This window comes from Gadus morhua, chromosome 4 (genome assembly GCF_902167405.1).
Source record: "Gadus morhua chromosome 4, gadMor3.0, whole genome shotgun sequence".
Lineage (NCBI taxonomy): Eukaryota > Metazoa > Chordata > Actinopteri > Gadiformes > Gadidae > Gadus > Gadus morhua.
The window spans coordinates 16439930-16458751 of NC_044051.1; the positions used below are offsets into that span (position 1 = coordinate 16439930).

Here is an 18822-nt window from a genome sequence, read left to right on the forward strand (position 1 = left end):
GAGCTCGATACCCGGTTTAGGAGGGTGACGTCACATGTCAAAACGCTCCCGTGATCGAGCCCCGGGCTCCGCGGTCTTCTTCTGTCCCATTCGCATGTTGTTTAAAGCATTGTTTACAGACATTTTCTTAAACCTAACATTACAATTTATCATAGTAGAATGGATTACAATACAGCACAAATTAATTTAAGTTAATGGACTTATTTAAGTGTAATTACATTTGTATTATAATTAATACACATATTTACGGGTTTCTGATAAGACCCCTGTCAATATATTTAACCTAAAAATAGCCAAACCTATCCAATCAGTTCTCTCTGAATATCATCTTCTTGCATTAGGGACATTAGGGTGGACTTGCCGAATTTCTCGACAGTGACATCTAGTGGAGAGGTTCTATTTTCACCGCTGATCCGTCAATGTCCTTTAAAGGTAGGCCTATGATACAACATCTCTCAACCTTTTCAACTAAAACAAGATTCGCAAGATCGTAGAAAACAGACATACGGTTCTAGACCTAGACTAGTGATAGTGTTTTATTTATTTACAGTGTTTATTTTTAGGAAAGTCTTTTAAGGAGAATAAGCGTACTCAATAGTGTTGTCCCAAGATGTTTATAAGAAAAGTTACATCAAGTTAAAAAAAAATACATCTAGAAGGATAAACATAAGTAGCACATGCAAGTTTTAGAACTATTTATATGATCTTATATTAATATATATGGGTGACTATATGAGATCAGTGGAAAGGCCACCAAACAAATCAAAGATAATGGTTGGATGAAGAAGGGAGATCTGCAGGTCATCTCCCCCCTCCACCCATTACCTGTCAGCACCTGTTTGGACTCAGTGACTTTGCGGCCTCCTGCTGGTTATTTGGTTGTTGTCCACCATGTGTCTATTTTGACTGTCCAGTCCATGTGTCTGTGTCCATCCACATTGTGTGTTAACTATTAACTCAGCCTATTTATACCCTGTTCTGTTAGTGCCACCTTGACAGATTGTTCTTGTGTTTGTTCTTAGTTCACCATAGTCAGTTCACACAGCCCTGTATTATCCATGCCTGTTTGGTTCCTGCCTGTTTTGGCTTTTTGCTGTTCTGAACTTTGCCTGCCCCTGGAATACGACGGTGAACTGGCTTTTCTTCTTTTGCTTGGTTTTTTACCCTGTTTAAGTCAATGGTGGTCTCTTGCCCTTTATTTGTGTTTTGGGATTCTTCCTGTGAGGCGAGAGTTCATTTTGTTTTTGATAGAGCTGAAGCCTCGCTCCGCCTCAAATAAATCAGTTGGACATTATCTGCTGGGTTTGTATTTCTTACACCTGTGACCTTACCTGGAGAGCAGAACCCTAGAGTGTGGTGTTGAGGTTTGTAGAAAGGCTGACTAACCCTCACATTATGGCTGACCCGAACTTCAATATTCCATTTGTTTTGCACCCGGATGAGTCAAATGAAGGTCTGGGAGCAGTATCATAAAAACACCAGTGCAACAAACTGCGTGTCCTCTGGAACGGGTCCAGGACTTTAACACCTGCTTAGAGAAATGATCACCTAAATTCCAGTAAACTTGAGTTCCTAACAGGGTAGGCCAGAATGGGAGCTGTACTCAGCATTTATACAAACCTTAACAACACACTCTGGTGTTCTGACCTATATTCTGAGTACTGCAAGAATGGATGGGACACAGATGGGTAGGGGAGTTGGCAGACTTCCTCTTGGACAACAAGCCGGGAAAGAAGAAAACGGATGTCGATATTCTTTTCCACATACCCAGGAAACCTTCAACATCAAATGGACGCACACACCAGGACGATAGTTCCAGAGGAGGCGTCTGCAGTGTTGCAAGGAAGCAACAATCGAGGACATGGATGTTCCCTGGGGGGGTGCACTGCTACTCACCTGTGAGGTTAAAGATGCTGTGTTGACAGATAGGGTTTCTTGTCATACCAGAAAACATCAGAACTGTGCAACATGAAGATCCAGCGATCAAAGAAGTTGTGACCAAGGAACTCAAAATCAACGACCCCCAATGAGAGAGGAAAGAACTATGGGGAGACGGACGAGACGATTACTGTACGAGTGGAATAAACTGGAGGTGAATGTTGGAGTACTCTAAACCGTAAGACTGGGCAACAGACAACTGGTCCTCCCTGACAAGCTAAAACCTGCAGTGTTGAAGAGTTTGCATGATGACATGGGGCATGTGACAAAGAGCTGTTTTTGCATTAAAACAAACGTCCCAATGTCCCACAGAGGGATCCTATGGGATCCATCATGACCAATGTGCCATTCAAGTTAATCTTTGTCAGAGAAACCTTGGGATAATAACCTCAATCTTGTTAGATTTAAAACTGTGATACTAATAAAAAATACAAATGGGTGTCTATTTTTATCATTTAACTTATTATTTCAACAATGAACTGTGATAGTCCCAATAACTTTTGAAAATCTCTTTATGCCATTCGCTAACTCAGTGAGGCAATAAGAAATCAACCATTCCACTGTGCGGAAAATCATTTACGTGTGGAAGACGTTTAAGACAATTGTCAACATGCCCATGTCAGGCCATCCTAGCAAGGTCAGCCCAAGATCAGACTGTAAGATACTTAAAGAAGTCCCAGATGCATGTACTTTTATGTCAAAGTACATGCATATACTATTAGAAATAGACTGCACAAGTGTGATTTGCATGGGAGGTTTGCAAGGAAGAAACACTTGCTTTTCAAAAAGGGTTAGACTTTAGTTTGCCAGAGAACACCTAGAGAAAAAAAAACGACTTCTGGAACAGTGTGCTTTGGACAGATGTACGGTATACAAAATATAGTTATTTGGGTACAGTAACAGGAGGCATGTTTAGCGCAAACCAAATACAGCTTTTGAGCACAAGAACCTCATACCAACTGTGAGGCATGGGGCTGGAAATGTCATGGTCTGGGGCTGTTTTGCTGCAGCAGGGCCTGGCCAGCTCAACATCACTGAATCCACCATGAATTATTTATTGTACCAGAGGGTGCTTGAGGAAAATTTGAGACCATCTGTCAAAAAAATTGAAGCTGAAGGGGATGTGGACCATGCAACATGACAATGACCCAAATATTACAGTAAATGCACCAGGGAATGGGTCAAAAGAGAGAAGTGCAGAGTTCTGGAATTGCCAAGTCAAAGCCAGGATCTTAATCCTATTGAGAGAATGTGGGGTGATTTGAAACGGGTCATGCATGCAGGACCCCCCTCCAACATCACATAGCAGAAAGAATTCTACATGGAGGAGTGGAATAAAATTTCTCCTGACTGATGTCAGAAACTGATGTTACATGAAACGTCTAAGTGAGGTAATTTCAGCCAAAGGGGGCAAAACCAGCAATTAGGGCACTGGGTGTCCTAACTTTTTTCTATTGGCATTTTTGTTAATTTTTTGTTAAATAAATTGTAACAAAGTAACACCCTCATTGACTTTTGTTCCATTACATCACCGTTATCTATATTATTCTTAGAAAGAAGATCAAATATTGATAGGCCCATATTTCCTAAAATAGAACTGCATATTTCATGGGGTGTCCTAATTTTTTCACATGACATGGGCATTGTTTTTAACCCTTTACACTCAATGCATATTTATGTCTGGTAGACAGAATTCTTACCCTACACCTCCCCTGGTTTTAAGAAAGCCTCCAGACACATACTATCTTGCTATGTCTATGTCTTAATGTATTGACTGTAGCAATTGGCTTTGGTCGGCTTGTGCACGCAAACCACTGGGGAAGAACTCGCTGACACCGATTTCCTGGCCTGTCCTCTGTCAAGACGATCTTTTACTATTTCCTTTACCTCATTATACAGGAGTTTGGGAATGGAGTTGTTTGTTTTCTGAACAGGACTGTGATCGGTTGTGTGGATATTCAGCTTCGGGTCGGCAATGTAGCCAACGTCCCCCTAATCTTAAGTAAACACGTCAGATTCTTCGTGGAGCATTTACAGTATAACCTCCTACACACACTCAAGAAGATGGTCTAAGTTAACTGGTGGATGTCAATTTTCCTTTGGAATGGATACTGGCTTAATTATCTTCAGCCCTGTTCTAATGAGCTCAGTCTCTGAACCTTTTGCTAGCTCTTCATCAATTTGCTTACATGAGATTGCTATTACTCAAATCTGAATAGAAATTCAGCCATTTGACCAGCATGAATCTTAAATTCTCTACGAGGCTGTGACGCCGCTACGCCTGATAACCTAACCAAACCTGATACCTGATCAGCAACCACTGAGGTTGGGGCTGTGGGAAAACGTAATACTTCTACTGGTTCAGTCTCAGACAAAGACTTTGAGTTCTCTTCATCAGATGCTTGCTGCTGTGCAACATCTGTCTGTGGCGTCTGCAGTTCATCAATGAGCTCACAGAAGACGAGCAGGCGAACCATTGCTCGGTCCCCAAGGCTCTTCGGTTGTTCACTTCTCAAAAAGTCAACAATGAAGTCAAAGAGTTTCTTATCAGTCGAAACCTAGCCTCGCAAATCTTCTTGCCCCACGTCTTTGCCGTTCAGCAAAGTCACAACTTTTCTCGGTCTTGGGACCTCAGTGGTGGAACGAGCTCCCTGCCGCTCTCAGGACCGCAGAGTCGCTCACTATCTTCCGAAAAAGACTCAAGACTCACCTGTTCAGAGTCCACCTCGACTCTGCATAGCCATCCTCCCCCTTCTGGCCACCATTGTACACTGTATTGTATTGTATTGTATTGTATTGTATTGTATTGTAGTACTTAACTGTATAGCAACTGCAGTAGCTGCTATCATGGCTGTAACACAGGGAATTGATTGACCTAGCGATTGTGGTACTTGCACTTGGTTCTATGAACATCCTTTCTGTACCGACAGCGATATATTGATGCACTTCTTAGGACAAATGTATTATTGTAAGTCGCTTTGGATAAAAGCGTCTGCTAAATGCCCTAAATGTAAATGTAAATGTAAACGTCTGGACTGATACTGCAATCTTATAGAGCAGTTCTGTGTTGGCAGAGCTGGTCAGCTGATGAACCTGTTGCTGGATGTCCCCTTGTAGTTTTCATGGAGCAGCCATCTCTGGAAACCTGAAGTCTTTCACTCAATGCAATGGCTCAGGAAACAGGAAATCAGGATCCCGCAGTTTTTGGTTGATTAGCACCTGTCACCATGAGGCGCTTATCCCGGACAAACCCCCACAATTGTTGCCCCCATAGCCTGGTAGGTGGCTGGTTTCCTCAAAATAGTAAATACATAACAAATAACCTCTCAAGGTAATCAACAAAGTTCAGTATTTAAAGTGTAGGAGATTCCACAATATCTTCAGAAAATACTTTTAATAATGGGTAATATGTACATTGAAAACTGTTTCCTTGTTCTTCAGTTCCACTCAATAGACCACCTTACCGTGAGTAACTTACTGGTAAATGTACCCCTCACACTATTTACACACATGAAGGAAAATGGTTTACAACAAACCGTTTTCAATGTAGCAGTTATACTGTACCTTACTCATAAGCTAAACATCTAAATGTTAGCACCTAACTACAAAACAACTAAACTCTACACATTGCACGTTATCATCAATGATTCGCTTACCATGCGAAACATTACCATGGGCTCAACTTGACTGCTGTACTTATTCTGCAGCAGGACACTCACTGCCTCTAAAGCGCTTTAGGTTCCTTAAGCACTAGGCCCCATCTAGTGACCTGTTTTGATACACACTAACAAAAAACAAGAAAGTAGAAAATATATAGGTGTCTAACATTTAACTTATTGTTTAAAAAATGAACTGTGATATAGTCCCAATGAATTTCGTACGTCTTGTTATGCCATTTTGACTGTATATACAAATAAAACACGCACACACACACACACACACACAACACAGTGTTGCTTAAACATTTATTTTAGGCAAAACTGTTCAGCGTGTGTCTTTATATGAGTGTGTTGATTGTAATCATAAAATAAATATATATAAAACAATAACTGAAGTATAACTGTGTGTGTGTGTGTGTGTGTGTGTGTGTGTGTGTGTGTGTGTGTGTGTGTGTGTGTGTGTGTGTGTGTGTGTGTGTGTGTGTGTGTCACAAAAAACTGCAACTAAGATGATCTGTTTCTATACACATTAAGTGTTGGTAGACTTTGGTGAATGAGTGAGTGAGACAAAGAGATTAGAAAGGTGGAGATCCTGCTCAGGCTTCTTCAATGTTCTGCAATGATATAAAGAATTCATTGAATACGCATTTAACCCATGTCAATTCTCAAAACTGTAGATAAATAAAGAATGCAAATAGGTAACAATAAGTAATACCATAGCTTACAATAAGTCTTACCTCTTATCTAAGTGACAATTCTTCTTTGGCCAGATGCAGCCCATCTCTGGAGGACCCCCATGGGATGCAGGGGAAATCTTCTACGCACATTCATTAGAGCAAGGCCAGAAAGCTTCTCACCCGCAATAATGTAATAATAATAATAACCTTAATCATGTTTTTAGGCGGCATAGAGCCGAAAAATACCTCTCACACGAGCATGGGGTCACTGGCAATGTGAGGTAAATGCAAAGGATGAATTTAATATAAGGATAAAATTGCCTCTATGTTGCTGCTTCACGGTAATCCTCTTCTTTTTTGGGGTAACAAAAATGGTGCTGGCAGTCTCCAGTGCTTGTTTATACATGGCAGTCACTTCAGCCACTTTCCTTCCTTCATCATAACCACAAATGATATCCACATCTGGAGACTGAAGTAGTTTTGTCAATAGCAGTATGCCACCTAGTGGTGGACCAGCGGATTAACACGTTTTAATTACCCTATGAGCCGCTATTGCAGGAACGAAACTTAAGGAAAAATAATACCGAGGACATGACCGCGGTATTAAAAACTCTAAATAGAGTTGCGAAGTCACGCCCCTTCCGGTAGAGCTCATGGGACCTATGAGATCGAAAAATATGAATGGGTGTCAATGGAGAGAAAATAATTATTTTCTGTTCCCAGTCTTTATATGCCCTGGATTACACATATGTTGTTTGTGGACTTAAATGATAATTTTTCCATGCAAAGAAAACTAAACATATTCGTGAAGAAGTTTGATAATTTTAGGTTTTATGTGAGGCCGCTTTGTGAACTACAGCTCTTCGCTGCTCTCGACGCATATGATATACGTCACCACACCCGCACTTGGAACTCGGCACAGAGATGGCGAGCTCTCTGCTCCACTTCACCACTTTTTTTCAAGGCGAGGATAAAAGCATAGAAAGAGGTGAAAACCACTATAAGTCGGGGCATGTGGAGAGTTTTAGTTATGTGCCATCTCTATGTGCCATCTCTGTGCCGAGTTCCAAGTGCGGGTGTGGTGACGTATATCATATGCGTCGAGAGCAGCGAAGAGCTGTAGTTCATAAAGCGGCCTCACATAAAACCTAAAATTATCAAACTTCTTCACGAAAATTTTTAGTTTTCTTTGCATGAAAAATTATCATTTAAATCCACAAACAACATATGTGTAATCCAGGGCATCTAAAGACTGGGACCAGAAAATAATTATTTTCTCTCCATTGACACCCATTCATATTTTTATTGTTATGGACTGGCCCCAGTCTTTATATGCCCCGGATTACACATATGTTGTTTGTGGATTTAAATGATAATTCTTTCTTGCCAAGAGTTTGACCGTGTATTGTGCAATTGTTCAGTTAAAGGCTGTAGAGAAAACCCAATGAGAAAGACTACATGTCTTGTATGTGACGTCACGCTCCCTGCGACTGGCATGGACAAGACCGACAATCTTCCCATCTGCCTATCTGAAACTCTCCACATGCCCCGACTTATAATGATTTTCACCTCTTTCGATGCTTTTATCCTCCCCTTGGAAAAGTGGAGCAGAGAGATCGACATGAGTTCCAAGTGCGGGTGGTGACGAAGCCTATATCATTCACGTCGAGAGCAGCGAAGAGCTGTAGTTCACAAAGCGGCCTCACACAAAACCGAGCATCGTCAAACTTCTTCCGAAAGTTTTCTTTGCATGAAAAATTATCATTTAAATCCACAAACAACATTGTGTGTAATCCAGGGCATAAATAAGGCTGGGACCAGAAAAATAATTACGTTCTCTCCATTGAAACCCATTCATATTTTTCGATCTCATAGGCTCTACGGGAAGGGGCGTGACTTCGCCATAACAATGGAAATACGTTGTTAACACAACGTATTTACATTTTGTGGCAACCCCGATCGTCGGCGGCTGAGTTTTTCAAAGGAGACGCTCAAACAAGTTCTTCCTCTTATGGGGTAAAAAGTATGGAGTCAGAACAGTCTCATTATTAATGAATGCACAGAGAAGGATTCACAAATGTATTTTGTGATTTATACATAAATTACTCTCTTCTCACAAATACATTTCAATGCACACACAAATGGATATCGGCATGTATAAATGTAAAATAAATCCATAAACAAAAATAAGTTTCACAAACATATTTCTGATCCACACACAAATATGTCTTGTTTTAAATAAAGGTAATATAAATCCATAAATATATTAATTTAAAAAAGATTTGCAATTTTCCTCAAAAATGTATTTGGATGTTGTTACATTTATGTACATTTATGTACCCCCCCCCCCCCCCCCGTCAACAATCGCTCCATACCTCTCCCCCCCCCCGTCAACAATCTCGCCTAGAGCGCCAAATGTGCTGGGGCCGCCCCTGCCCCCAGGTGATCCCAATGTCGGTGATTGCCCGGGTGCGCTTGATGCGCGCTCCCGCGCCGCCGCGCTGAACGGCACATATCTTCCTCGGACGACATGTCCGCGGAGAGGGCGCTGCCCCCGGTGCTGGTGTGATTCGACCCCTCCAATTGGATCGGGGTTGCCACAATTTGTAAATATTATGTACAAATGTAAATACGTTGTGTTTAACAGTATGTCTGTCAGACACGATTCAACCGTTTAGTTGCAGCACACATTTATAATTTGAGTTTTTACAATTAGCGTTCAGGGAATAATGTGTAAAATAAAGCCATACTTGGCGTTGGGCATATACAGCACATATTAGCTATAGCAAATCAATCGAAAAATATTTAAATGATTTAAAATCGATCTGCAGCTGAACAATCCTATCAACGTCGAGGCCCCGTTTAACCCCGCCCACTCTAGGAGCGGCCATGCGGCAACGGTCCAGCATGACGTCAACCGGAAAAGAGTGGGCGGGGCTAGATGATGAGGCGGTGCCTGCTGTCAGAGCAGCAAAACAAAAAGCCTCGATACTTTACATCAGCAAGGCTGCTGCTGCTGCTGCTGCTAAGCGAGCTAGCCCTAATCTCTCGGTGTCACACTTACTTTATCGACAAAATGCTGAGGTCTTGCTGTGCCTACAGCCTGGGCTTGTTCTCCATTCTTATCCTGATTGCAGGGATCTCTCTGGTTTTGTCCAGTGTGTTTCCAAACGTCCTCAACTCGATGGTGAAGAAGGTAAACAATCCTCTGATATGAGGCTGATGTCATATATTATTTGTATAAAAATACTGAGTTGGTGGACTCGTTTAACGATCGTGTCTTCATAATTGATGGTAGCTTTATAAGTCATGTTCCACGATGTAAAACAACAAGCGATTTTGTGTAGTTTGTGAAGACTTAAGGCATGCTTTGTTTGTGATTTATTTGCGCACGTCACAACGATATCAAATGATCAGTTAAGAATGATACAAAGTATGCGATTAACGTTATATTTACGTCATCACAATAACGACCAATAATTTCATCTCCAGCAGTATGTCTTGTTGATGGTTCATGAGTAATCTATAAGGATAATCTCTCCCCACAGGAAGTGGTGTTGAAGAATGGAACTGACTCATTTGAAGCCTGGAAGAATCCACCGCCTCCTGTTTACATGCAGTTCTATTTCTTTAATCTGACAAATCCCCTCGAAGTTTTGGATGGGGACAGGCCAGCTGTTATTGAGAGGGGGCCATACACATACAGGTAACGTAATTATATACATTTATACAGGTATAGATAAACAATAGCACAGACCATACACTTGGACAGACAATACGTACAGATATTAAACAAACAGACCATACACATACAGGTATAGATATACATATATTTATACAGACCACAAGCATACAATTACAGATATACATACATATTATATACACATGTACACATTTGCACAAAGAAAAATAAGGATTTTGTGTCTGTTTGAATTACTGGTCTGCATATAATCCACATTGTTATTTCATAAATGCTTCATGTCATTATGGATGTGGGTATATATGGCTGTGATGCCAATATACCAACTCACAATATGGTTTGTGATGTAGAGAAAATCACTTTAAGTCAGCTAGAATCGTTGCGTCATCCCACATAAATGCCTCCATTTTAAGTGTTATTTGAATTTAATGATTCTTCTTCCAAGTATAACATTTTATTCTATTTGCAGAAGTTTGGTTTCCAGTAATGTTCAACTGTAATTGTTCAACTAAAAATAAGCCGTCGCAGTTATGTTGGAGGTGTTTGGAAATACAATGTAAAATCGTCCTATATATCTATTTGTTTAGGTTTTTACAACAAATATGATGCTGAGTTCCGCCCAGACATTGCCATGTGATTTATCTGCTGGTTGTGTCTTTTTAGAGTGTGTGAACAGTCGTTAACATCATTTAGCAATGTCAGTCATGTGCTCACTGATCCTACTTCCTCGGTCAGTCAGTTTCGCTCGTATCACTTGATCACTTCTCCAACCATGTAAAACCCTACAAACAGTAAGCCTGCCGCCGTAGTACTCAGCATTAAGGTTATCCCGACTGCTATGGATAACATCACATTTTGCACTCTTACATCAGGCCCACTTCACACCTATTGTTTAGCAGTTGTTCCTATTACTCATTAACTTCCCCTACCATGCAGGGACCTCTTGTAACTATTCCACTGCCTGAACTTTCATTTGCGTTCTGGGGCAACAAACCCGCAATCAGGAGGATAATCAGGGTCTCACTGGATTGTGTGTGTGTAGACCTTTTGAACGTAGACTATTCAGGGGTTATGTGGTTAATATTTGACAACTGCAGAGAACTATAATAAAAGCTGCTAAATGTCAGTAGTAAATCATCTCTTTTCACACAGAGAGTACCGGCCCATGGAGGAAGTGTTTTTTTTGGAGAACGGCACCAAGGTGTCCGCGGTCAACCCCAAGACCTACATCTTCCAGGCGAACATGTCCATAGGCCCGGAGAGCGACCTCATCCGGACGGTGAACATCCCGGCCGTGGTACGATGGGAGAACCACGACCCAACGTCCAGACATGTGTGTTCATAGTCTCCTGAGTGTCTTCATCTCCTGTTCGCTTTCTCTCCTCCCGCCCACACACAGACGGTAATGGAGAAGTTCAAGCACAGCCTATTGGCGAACCTGATCTCGGCATTCATGGTCTCGAGCGGCGAGGGCCTCTTCACCACGCGCACGGTGGGGGAGCTGCTGTGGGGCTACGAGGACGCCTTCCTCAAGGCCGCCAAGTCCATCGTACCCGAGTTGGACGACATGTTCGGTCTCTTCTACAAGGTAGAGGACCAGATCATGGATTATAGTCGTGTGTAATGATGTTTTATCATGAGTTATAGTAATGTGTTATGTTATTTCATCATGAGTTATAGTCATGTGTAATGTTGTTCTGTCATGATTTGTATTCATAGAGGATATTATTTGAACATGAAATATATTCATGTAAATATTATTTTATCATGAAATATATTCATCTACACATTTTTGTTGGATCCACTGATCTTGATGAAGGACGAGTCTTTTGACTCCTCCTTTCATATTCTTTTGATATGAACTCCTAATATGCCTGGACAGAATAATGGAGTGGTAAGAGTGTTTGACCCTTAGCTGAAAGGTTCGTCCCTTATTAATAACAGAAACGATCACTATGATTTAAATGTAGCAAGGGAACATTCTGAGAGTTTTATGTATATATTTTTTAGATACGTTTTTGCAGTAAATTACTCAACCGTCTTTTTTGTTTTAAAGTGTGCAATTCTGTTCCCACAGGCCAATGCTACTGATGATGGACAATATGTTTTCTTCACTGGTGAAACAAACTACACTGACTTTGCTAGAGTCGATGCGTGGAAGAATGAAAGGTAAATTTAATCAGATTATTTTCCTTTTAGGAATTGGTGATAAGAGAGAGGATTTTTTTTTTTTTTTTAATCAGTGGTGCTGATTGAGTTGTTGATGTTATGGAAACCTTTAAGATAATGATGGAAACCTAGGGATGGAAGCAGATTAGGTCTTAATATCATCACTGTTTCAGAGTAGAAGTTGATGAAGCCTGATTGGTTACCTCATTCAGAGTCAAATCCCTTGTTTTCCCATCCATAATCATGGGCAGGAGCTAGCGTGGACGTTACTCTAAGTCTATTTGGTTTTCTGGATGTCATTAAAGTGCAGCTGGTGTGTGCACATCTTGTTCAAGTCGTCGTAAAACAGGTTGACAATCAAATAAAAAATATGTTATTTGTCCCTCATTGGTCCATTTAAGATGGCCGGTTTAAGATAATACAAAGTGAAGACCTCATACAGATCATTCATACACACAGGCCTATAGACCCTATCACAACATACATGTCAATCATTCACACAGGCCTATAGACAATATTAGAACATTCTGTATCAATGATGTACAGACCTATAAACAATATGACATATCAATCATACACACAGACCTATAAACAATATAGAACATACACAATCAATCATACACACAGGCCTATAATAATAATAATAATAATAATAATAAATGAAATTTATATAGCGCTTAATATGGTACTCTAAGACGCTTGATAATATCTAGATAATAACCAAGGACATTTGGGATCAGGCCCAGTACATTTCAACTGGGAGTCTTACCCCCTGAACCACTGGACTACTGTTTCCCCTCATCAGACCAATTGTATTATGTTTGCAAGTGAAGCCCATAATGAGTGTGGGCCTGCTTCCTGCTCCGCCCGCAGGCAGCTGGACTGGTGGACGTCGCCCCAGTGCAACATGATCAACGGCACCAACGGGGCCTTCTTCCACCCCTTGGTCACCAAGGACGAGACGCTCTACATGTTCTCCTCCGATCTCTGCAGGTGGGCCAGGGACCGATTAGACGTAGCTTCAGCGCTAGCTGCTAGTGCTGGAGCTAACACTGCTCCCCACGTGAGGGTCTCAGATGACTAAATGCAATACACAGACCCATGGGCTGATGCTTAGCATATGTATCCGAATGGGTTGATATGGTGCTTGTCAAAGGGGTTTGATTGATTGTTTGTTTGGGACTGACATTGTGGAGGGATTAGTTTATTTTTGCCTTTTTCTCACTTTGCTTTATCCTCACAAGATTCTCACAAGATTGAATGACTAGGTTTCACTGATTCTTGCCCTTTTATGCGGCCGCTGTAAGCATAGCTTTGTTCGGCTACTCCCACCTCTCCCATAGTCATCTTAAGAATGTCCAAAGTCTGAATAAGCCTTTTCTTCAGCGTGGTTCAGGTCTGGCCGTCAGGATTAGGGACCCAGATTTAGCCCCGCTGCTCGTTGTGCCGGCCAGTGTTGCCCTGAATCCCTTCAGTCAGCTGGCCTCTGCTTGCCTATCTCTTGTACAAAGCAAATGTTGGCTCTTAGCTCACACCCGATCTATTCACCTTTAACCTAAAAACCTGCTCAACGCCAAGATCAGGTGAGGGTGAAATGAAATGATAATACCAACAAAATAATTACTGCCAAGACTTTTAATAAGAATGCATTTCAATGTAATAAGGTCATTTTTAAGTCTTGTGACTCGCTTGGTTTTAGTCTGTAGACATTGTGGCCCCATTGCTCCATTCAGTTCCACTCTCCTACCAGGAGGAGGCAGTGTTGGGAAGGACATGGAGCAATCAGTTCAAATCAGTCCAAGTGTGGACTTGCATTTGCAATCCTTCAATCATATTTCCCATTAAAAATACAGCCACGACCAATTAAGCCTCAGTCTGTGTAAGCATCACAAAAATAATCACACCACAACATAGCTGTGTTTATACCAAAAATCCCGTTGTCCTCCCCAGGTCCATGTATGCCACGTACGTTGAGGACGTAACTGTGAAGGAGCTCCCCGGGTACCGCTTCTCGCCGCCCAGCAGTGTGTTCGCTAACCTGACGGTGAACCCGGACAACGCAGGGTTCTGTGTCCCTAAGGGGAACTGCCTGGGATCCGGGGTGCTCAACGTCAGCGCGTGTAAACAAGGTGAGTGTGGACCTCCGGTTCTGTACCGGGTTCAGGGTCCGGGGCCCGGAGCCGAGAGGCGGCTAAACGGTGCGTTGCCCCCTCAGCTAAAACATTACGCCCCCTTAGTTTTCTTTTCCATATTTCCTGTCAAACAATCTGCCCCATCCGTCATTCCCACCCGATGGTTGAGTCTGAGCGCCTCATTCACACAACTCTATGCAAGCATGATAACTCAAAGTTCCACATTTTTTGGGCTGATTTACTTGGGCGGGTCATTCAAAGTTATGTAAACCACAAAGGTTTCACTGAGCATCTAATTCGGATATCTGAATCGCAACTCTTGTGAATTGGGGTAAGAAGAATCAGCCTGGGTGGGCTTGTATTATTTGAAGCTTTCTGGATATGTGTGGGAAGTGTCAGTTATCCACGTAGACATTATTTCATCAATGGCATCGCTGCCCAGAAGGGGACCTGTTGTTTCATATGGTAGGATAGTTGCTTGCTCTGCATTACGTAGATGAGGGCGGGCACACCTTGACAATCCTCTGTTGTTGTCATTCCCAGCGTATTCCGGCCCTCTTGTGGCAGGACAGCTTGGTAGTGGATTGACCGCGTTCTTAGAGCGGTGCAGTAGCCTGTATTCTTGAATGGAACGCGTGTCCTCTTACTACAGATGACGATCCCTCCTGTGTTATCAGGGAGTGAGAGAGAGCTGTGCCCCCACAGCGCTCGGGTCTGTGGGGTTGGTGACTCATGTTTATGAGGTGGCCACGGTGATGTCTGGGGTTGTTAAGACTTCCCTTTATGGCAATAAGCTTCAATGAACAACAACTTGCCCGATATTCACCTATTCATAGGACTGTGTTTCGTAGAAGATAGGTTAAAGCAGGAAGTACTACAGAAGGCAAAGTATGACGAATACGGTCATGTTGTCTCTTTGTCTACGCAGGTGCTCCCATCATCATGTCCTCACCACACTTCTACCAGGCGGATGAGCAGTACGTGAATGACGTGTTCGGGATGAAACCGGACAAAGAGCAGCACCAGACCACTATCGACATCAACCCGGTATGACCCGGCTTCTTCCCTCCTCCCCCTGTGTCCAGTGCTCCTGGGTGATGGCACCCCTGTATTCAGACCGTTAACACCATTGTTGCTCGTATCTGCTGCCAAAGTGGTTAGACGTGAAAGGCCTGGTACTAAGACTAATATCACAAACTGTCTGAAATAACAGTGAACGGCGTTATGGTCCGTTATCACCATGTTTAAATACCCGACTGGGTAAATAAATACCATGAATACGTTCTGAAACCACATCGCGGCACGATTGGCCTCATCACAAATCTTTGATTCGACCTGGACTTCAGACGTCCAGGGGCATGAGGTCAAAGGTCAGTTTAACCTTCTCCCTGAGAATGTTATGACGATCATATCAAAGTCCGGTAATGAAGTTGTTATTGTGCACGAAAAGCAGGAAAATGTGTGTTTTCTCGCTCAATTCCACGACTAAAACACTACAGGGGATTATAAGTTAGTTAGGTGTAATGTTTATATTCATTATATCGAATATGTTCTGAATTTTGTTTTTCAGTTTACTGGGATTGTCATGCGGGCGGCTAAGAGGCTACAGATCAACGTGATGGTGGAGAAGCTCTCTGCCTTCAGGTAAACCACCTCTACTTTTAATGCATATACTAAACTACCTTCAGGTCAACTACACCTAAACACACTTTAATATTTATATACCTCACTACCTTCAGCTTGACCTTAATTAAACATAGTTAGGATTTATATACTACAGGATACCAATCAGTCACAGTATTCAACAGATTGTATTTCTGGCTGAATTAATGTTCTAGGTCTGCCCCTTAGAATAACAAACTAGGTCACTAGGTCTGACCTCTAGAATAACTAACTAGGTCACTAGGTGTGACCTCTAGAATAACTAACTAGGTCACTAGATCGATCATTAGAATGAAGGATGAAACATGTTCATCCAGTCATTTGTCAGGGACTGTCACCTACAGAGTACTGTTGTCTCATCAGCGTTGCGTCTGGAACTTTGGACAGCACGCCCTGACCCCATGAGTTTTATAGTTGCATAAATGTCCTGCTAATCTCAGGATAAATTTATGACATACTTCCTAGCCATTTCTGCTGCCACGTATCTGACAGTATCCTGTATCTGCCTTTCACTTCCAGGCAAACGGGAAATGTAAGGACAGTGATTATTCCAGTCGCGTATCTAAATGAGGTACGCATCACACACAGACACGCACACACACATACACGAACACACACACATACACACACAGAGACACACACACACACACACAATACACACAGAGACACACACGCATACACAGACACACAGAGAGACAAACATACACACACACTTTAATCACTTTAATGCTGTGATAATAATGTTTTGATTCCACATTGTGTGCCTGGTTCCTTTTCCAGAGCGTTCTCATTGACGATGAGTCGGCCCAAAAACTCCAGGCTGTCATCGCCTTGAGGAACGTGGTGGTGAACATTCCGTTCATGCTCATTGGTCTGGGCATCCTCATAGGCTTGGTCTTCATGTGTGTCATCTGTCGTCAGAAGGGCATAGAGGTGAGACCTGGAGGAAGACGGTGGAATTCCTATCTCTGCACGTGTTTTAGATGCAGGTTTTCAGGTTGTTGGAAAGCAGATACATTCCTCACTGGCCAGAGCAAACTTCCCCTGGTTCAGCTCTGGTAGTTGAGTGTAACCTTGATAAAATACACATGCTAAGAATGCTACAGATGCTAAGAATCGTGGCATTCGTAATACTCCATTGCTCCATTGCATCCATTTCTCCCAGTTAGATTGTCCAAAAAATCACTTCAAAGTCGAATTTCAAAAGTCAAATTTGGATTGAAGCGTCTGCTGCTAAAAGGCAAAATGATGAGATTAGATCAGAGTGCGTTTGAGGGCTGGGAGGACAGCGTTGATCAGATTCAGTACTTGGTATAACAGTCTGATCTACTACTTGTGGTTTGTTCAGAGCTCAGCGGCAGAGCGACAGCCCCTGCTGAACTCGTAGTCCAGCCCTGGAGCCCATGCAGCGGCAGAGGAGAGCACGGCCAAGAAACGACCTGACCACACCCAACATCACAGCCACCCGGATCCCCTAAAGGTTGCATCGACCCCATAGCTCACCCTTTTAATATGACTTTTAACACACTGTTTTAGTGGAAGTGGAAATGGCATCTTCTCTTTTATCGTGTGTCTTTAACCACTCGGTCGATTTGAAATGGAAGTTTAATATATTTTCTCTTCTCTTATTTTTTTTTTATAGTTTGAAACATACTTGCATTATTCAACTTTTTTACTTGACAAAATTGAAGTTATTATATCGCCACTTTATTAAAGTCCAATCGAATAGAAATCCCATTATATTAATGTGTTGAGTCTATAAGCCGAAACAGGAACAGCAGTGAGTTGCTTAAACAGGGAGGTCCGACTCTCTGAGATGGTACATGTTTTGTTGTCGTTTTTGAGAAATAATTCATGAATGTTACTTGAGAAAGATGCTGGTGGCACTAACTTCTGGAACTGGTTTAATTCAAGACAAAACTATAATGTTACATGTTTTAAAATGTACTGTTTAAAGTTGTGCAATATGTTCTGATTACCAAGTATGTGGTATCCAAGCCACTCCTTTCTCCACACTACACATTCAAATGTCCATATACCTTTACAGGAGAAGTGGTGGTTGATGGTAGTCATGCAAGACAAGCTTTTACTGATTAAGTAGTTGACAGTTCCACTGAGGAAGCCATTTTCCCGCCCTTTTGGGTATTGTTACATGAGCCTTCAAAGCTGGCTAGGTCATGATAAAAAAAAGAAGTTGGAGAATGCAGCAGTTCATTTTTCCTAATACCTAACTGATTATATAGCAGGAACATATAGCATCTGTTAACCTTAACATTGTGCATGCATCCACACCAACCACACTAACTAATACAATTATGAACTTCAAAATCAAATGTGTCTCCATGCCATTCTTAAGCTTTTTGCACTACTAATACAGATATTATGGGATTGCTGTGTGCTTTATATTTTTAGTATCAATATCAAGTGTCAATGCGTTTTCCTTGTTTTGTGTTTTGTCCTTATTTTATATCACAAAGAAGTGGAGCACCACTTTAAAAAAAAAACATACGTATTCTATAGCTGAACACAAGATAGCATTCAACAAAATATTCAAAAATGTCTTATTACAATGTCTCATACTGAGCTGTGCACTACTGTTAATAATGTCAATAATAAAAAATTAATGATATAAACTACATTGTCTATATTTTTTGACTGCATTAAAGATTAAGGAACGAATAGACACTAGATTAGTCAGAAAATAACATTTCATAGTGATGAACAGGTCATGGAATTAATTGAAATATTTCAACAACTGAAAGATGACATGTTAAGGGAGCTCATGCATATAATAACTAACACTTCAGAAAGTTGGACAGATATACAAATGAATCATGAGCTAACATTCATGTTATCCATGTATTCATTCTACTTTAGTATTATGA

At 41.6% G+C, this 18822-nt stretch overlaps 1 protein-coding gene across 1 annotated transcript; it reads left to right on the forward strand.

The window, feature by feature from the left end:
* The first annotated feature begins 9205 nt into the window (after positions 1-9205).
* scarb2c (scavenger receptor class B, member 2c) lies at positions 9206-18570 on the forward strand. Its single transcript, XM_030354007.1, has 12 exons — positions 9206-9470; positions 9823-9980; positions 11127-11271; positions 11374-11562; positions 12052-12143; positions 13017-13136; positions 14094-14272; positions 15204-15322; positions 15846-15919; positions 16457-16508; positions 16718-16870; positions 17286-18570. The coding sequence occupies exons 1-12, from the start codon at positions 9216-9218 to the stop codon at positions 17322-17324; spliced, it is 1575 nt and encodes a 524-aa protein (XP_030209867.1). The 5' UTR covers positions 9206-9215; the 3' UTR covers positions 17325-18570.
* Positions 18571-18822: the final 252 nt, after the last annotated feature.

Excerpts from the sequence above, each read along its gene's own strand:
- scarb2c (XM_030354007.1), top strand. The coding sequence starts at position 9,216 with ATGATGAGGCGGTGCCTGCTGTCAGAGCAGCAAAACAAAAAGCCTCGA. Across the intron at positions 9,981-11,126 it reads AGGGGGCCATACACATACAG|AGAGTACCGGCCCATGGAGG; the intron begins GTAACGTAATTA and ends CTTTTCACACAG. Across the intron at positions 11,272-11,373 it reads CGGTGAACATCCCGGCCGTG|ACGGTAATGGAGAAGTTCAA; the intron begins GTACGATGGGAG and ends GCCCACACACAG.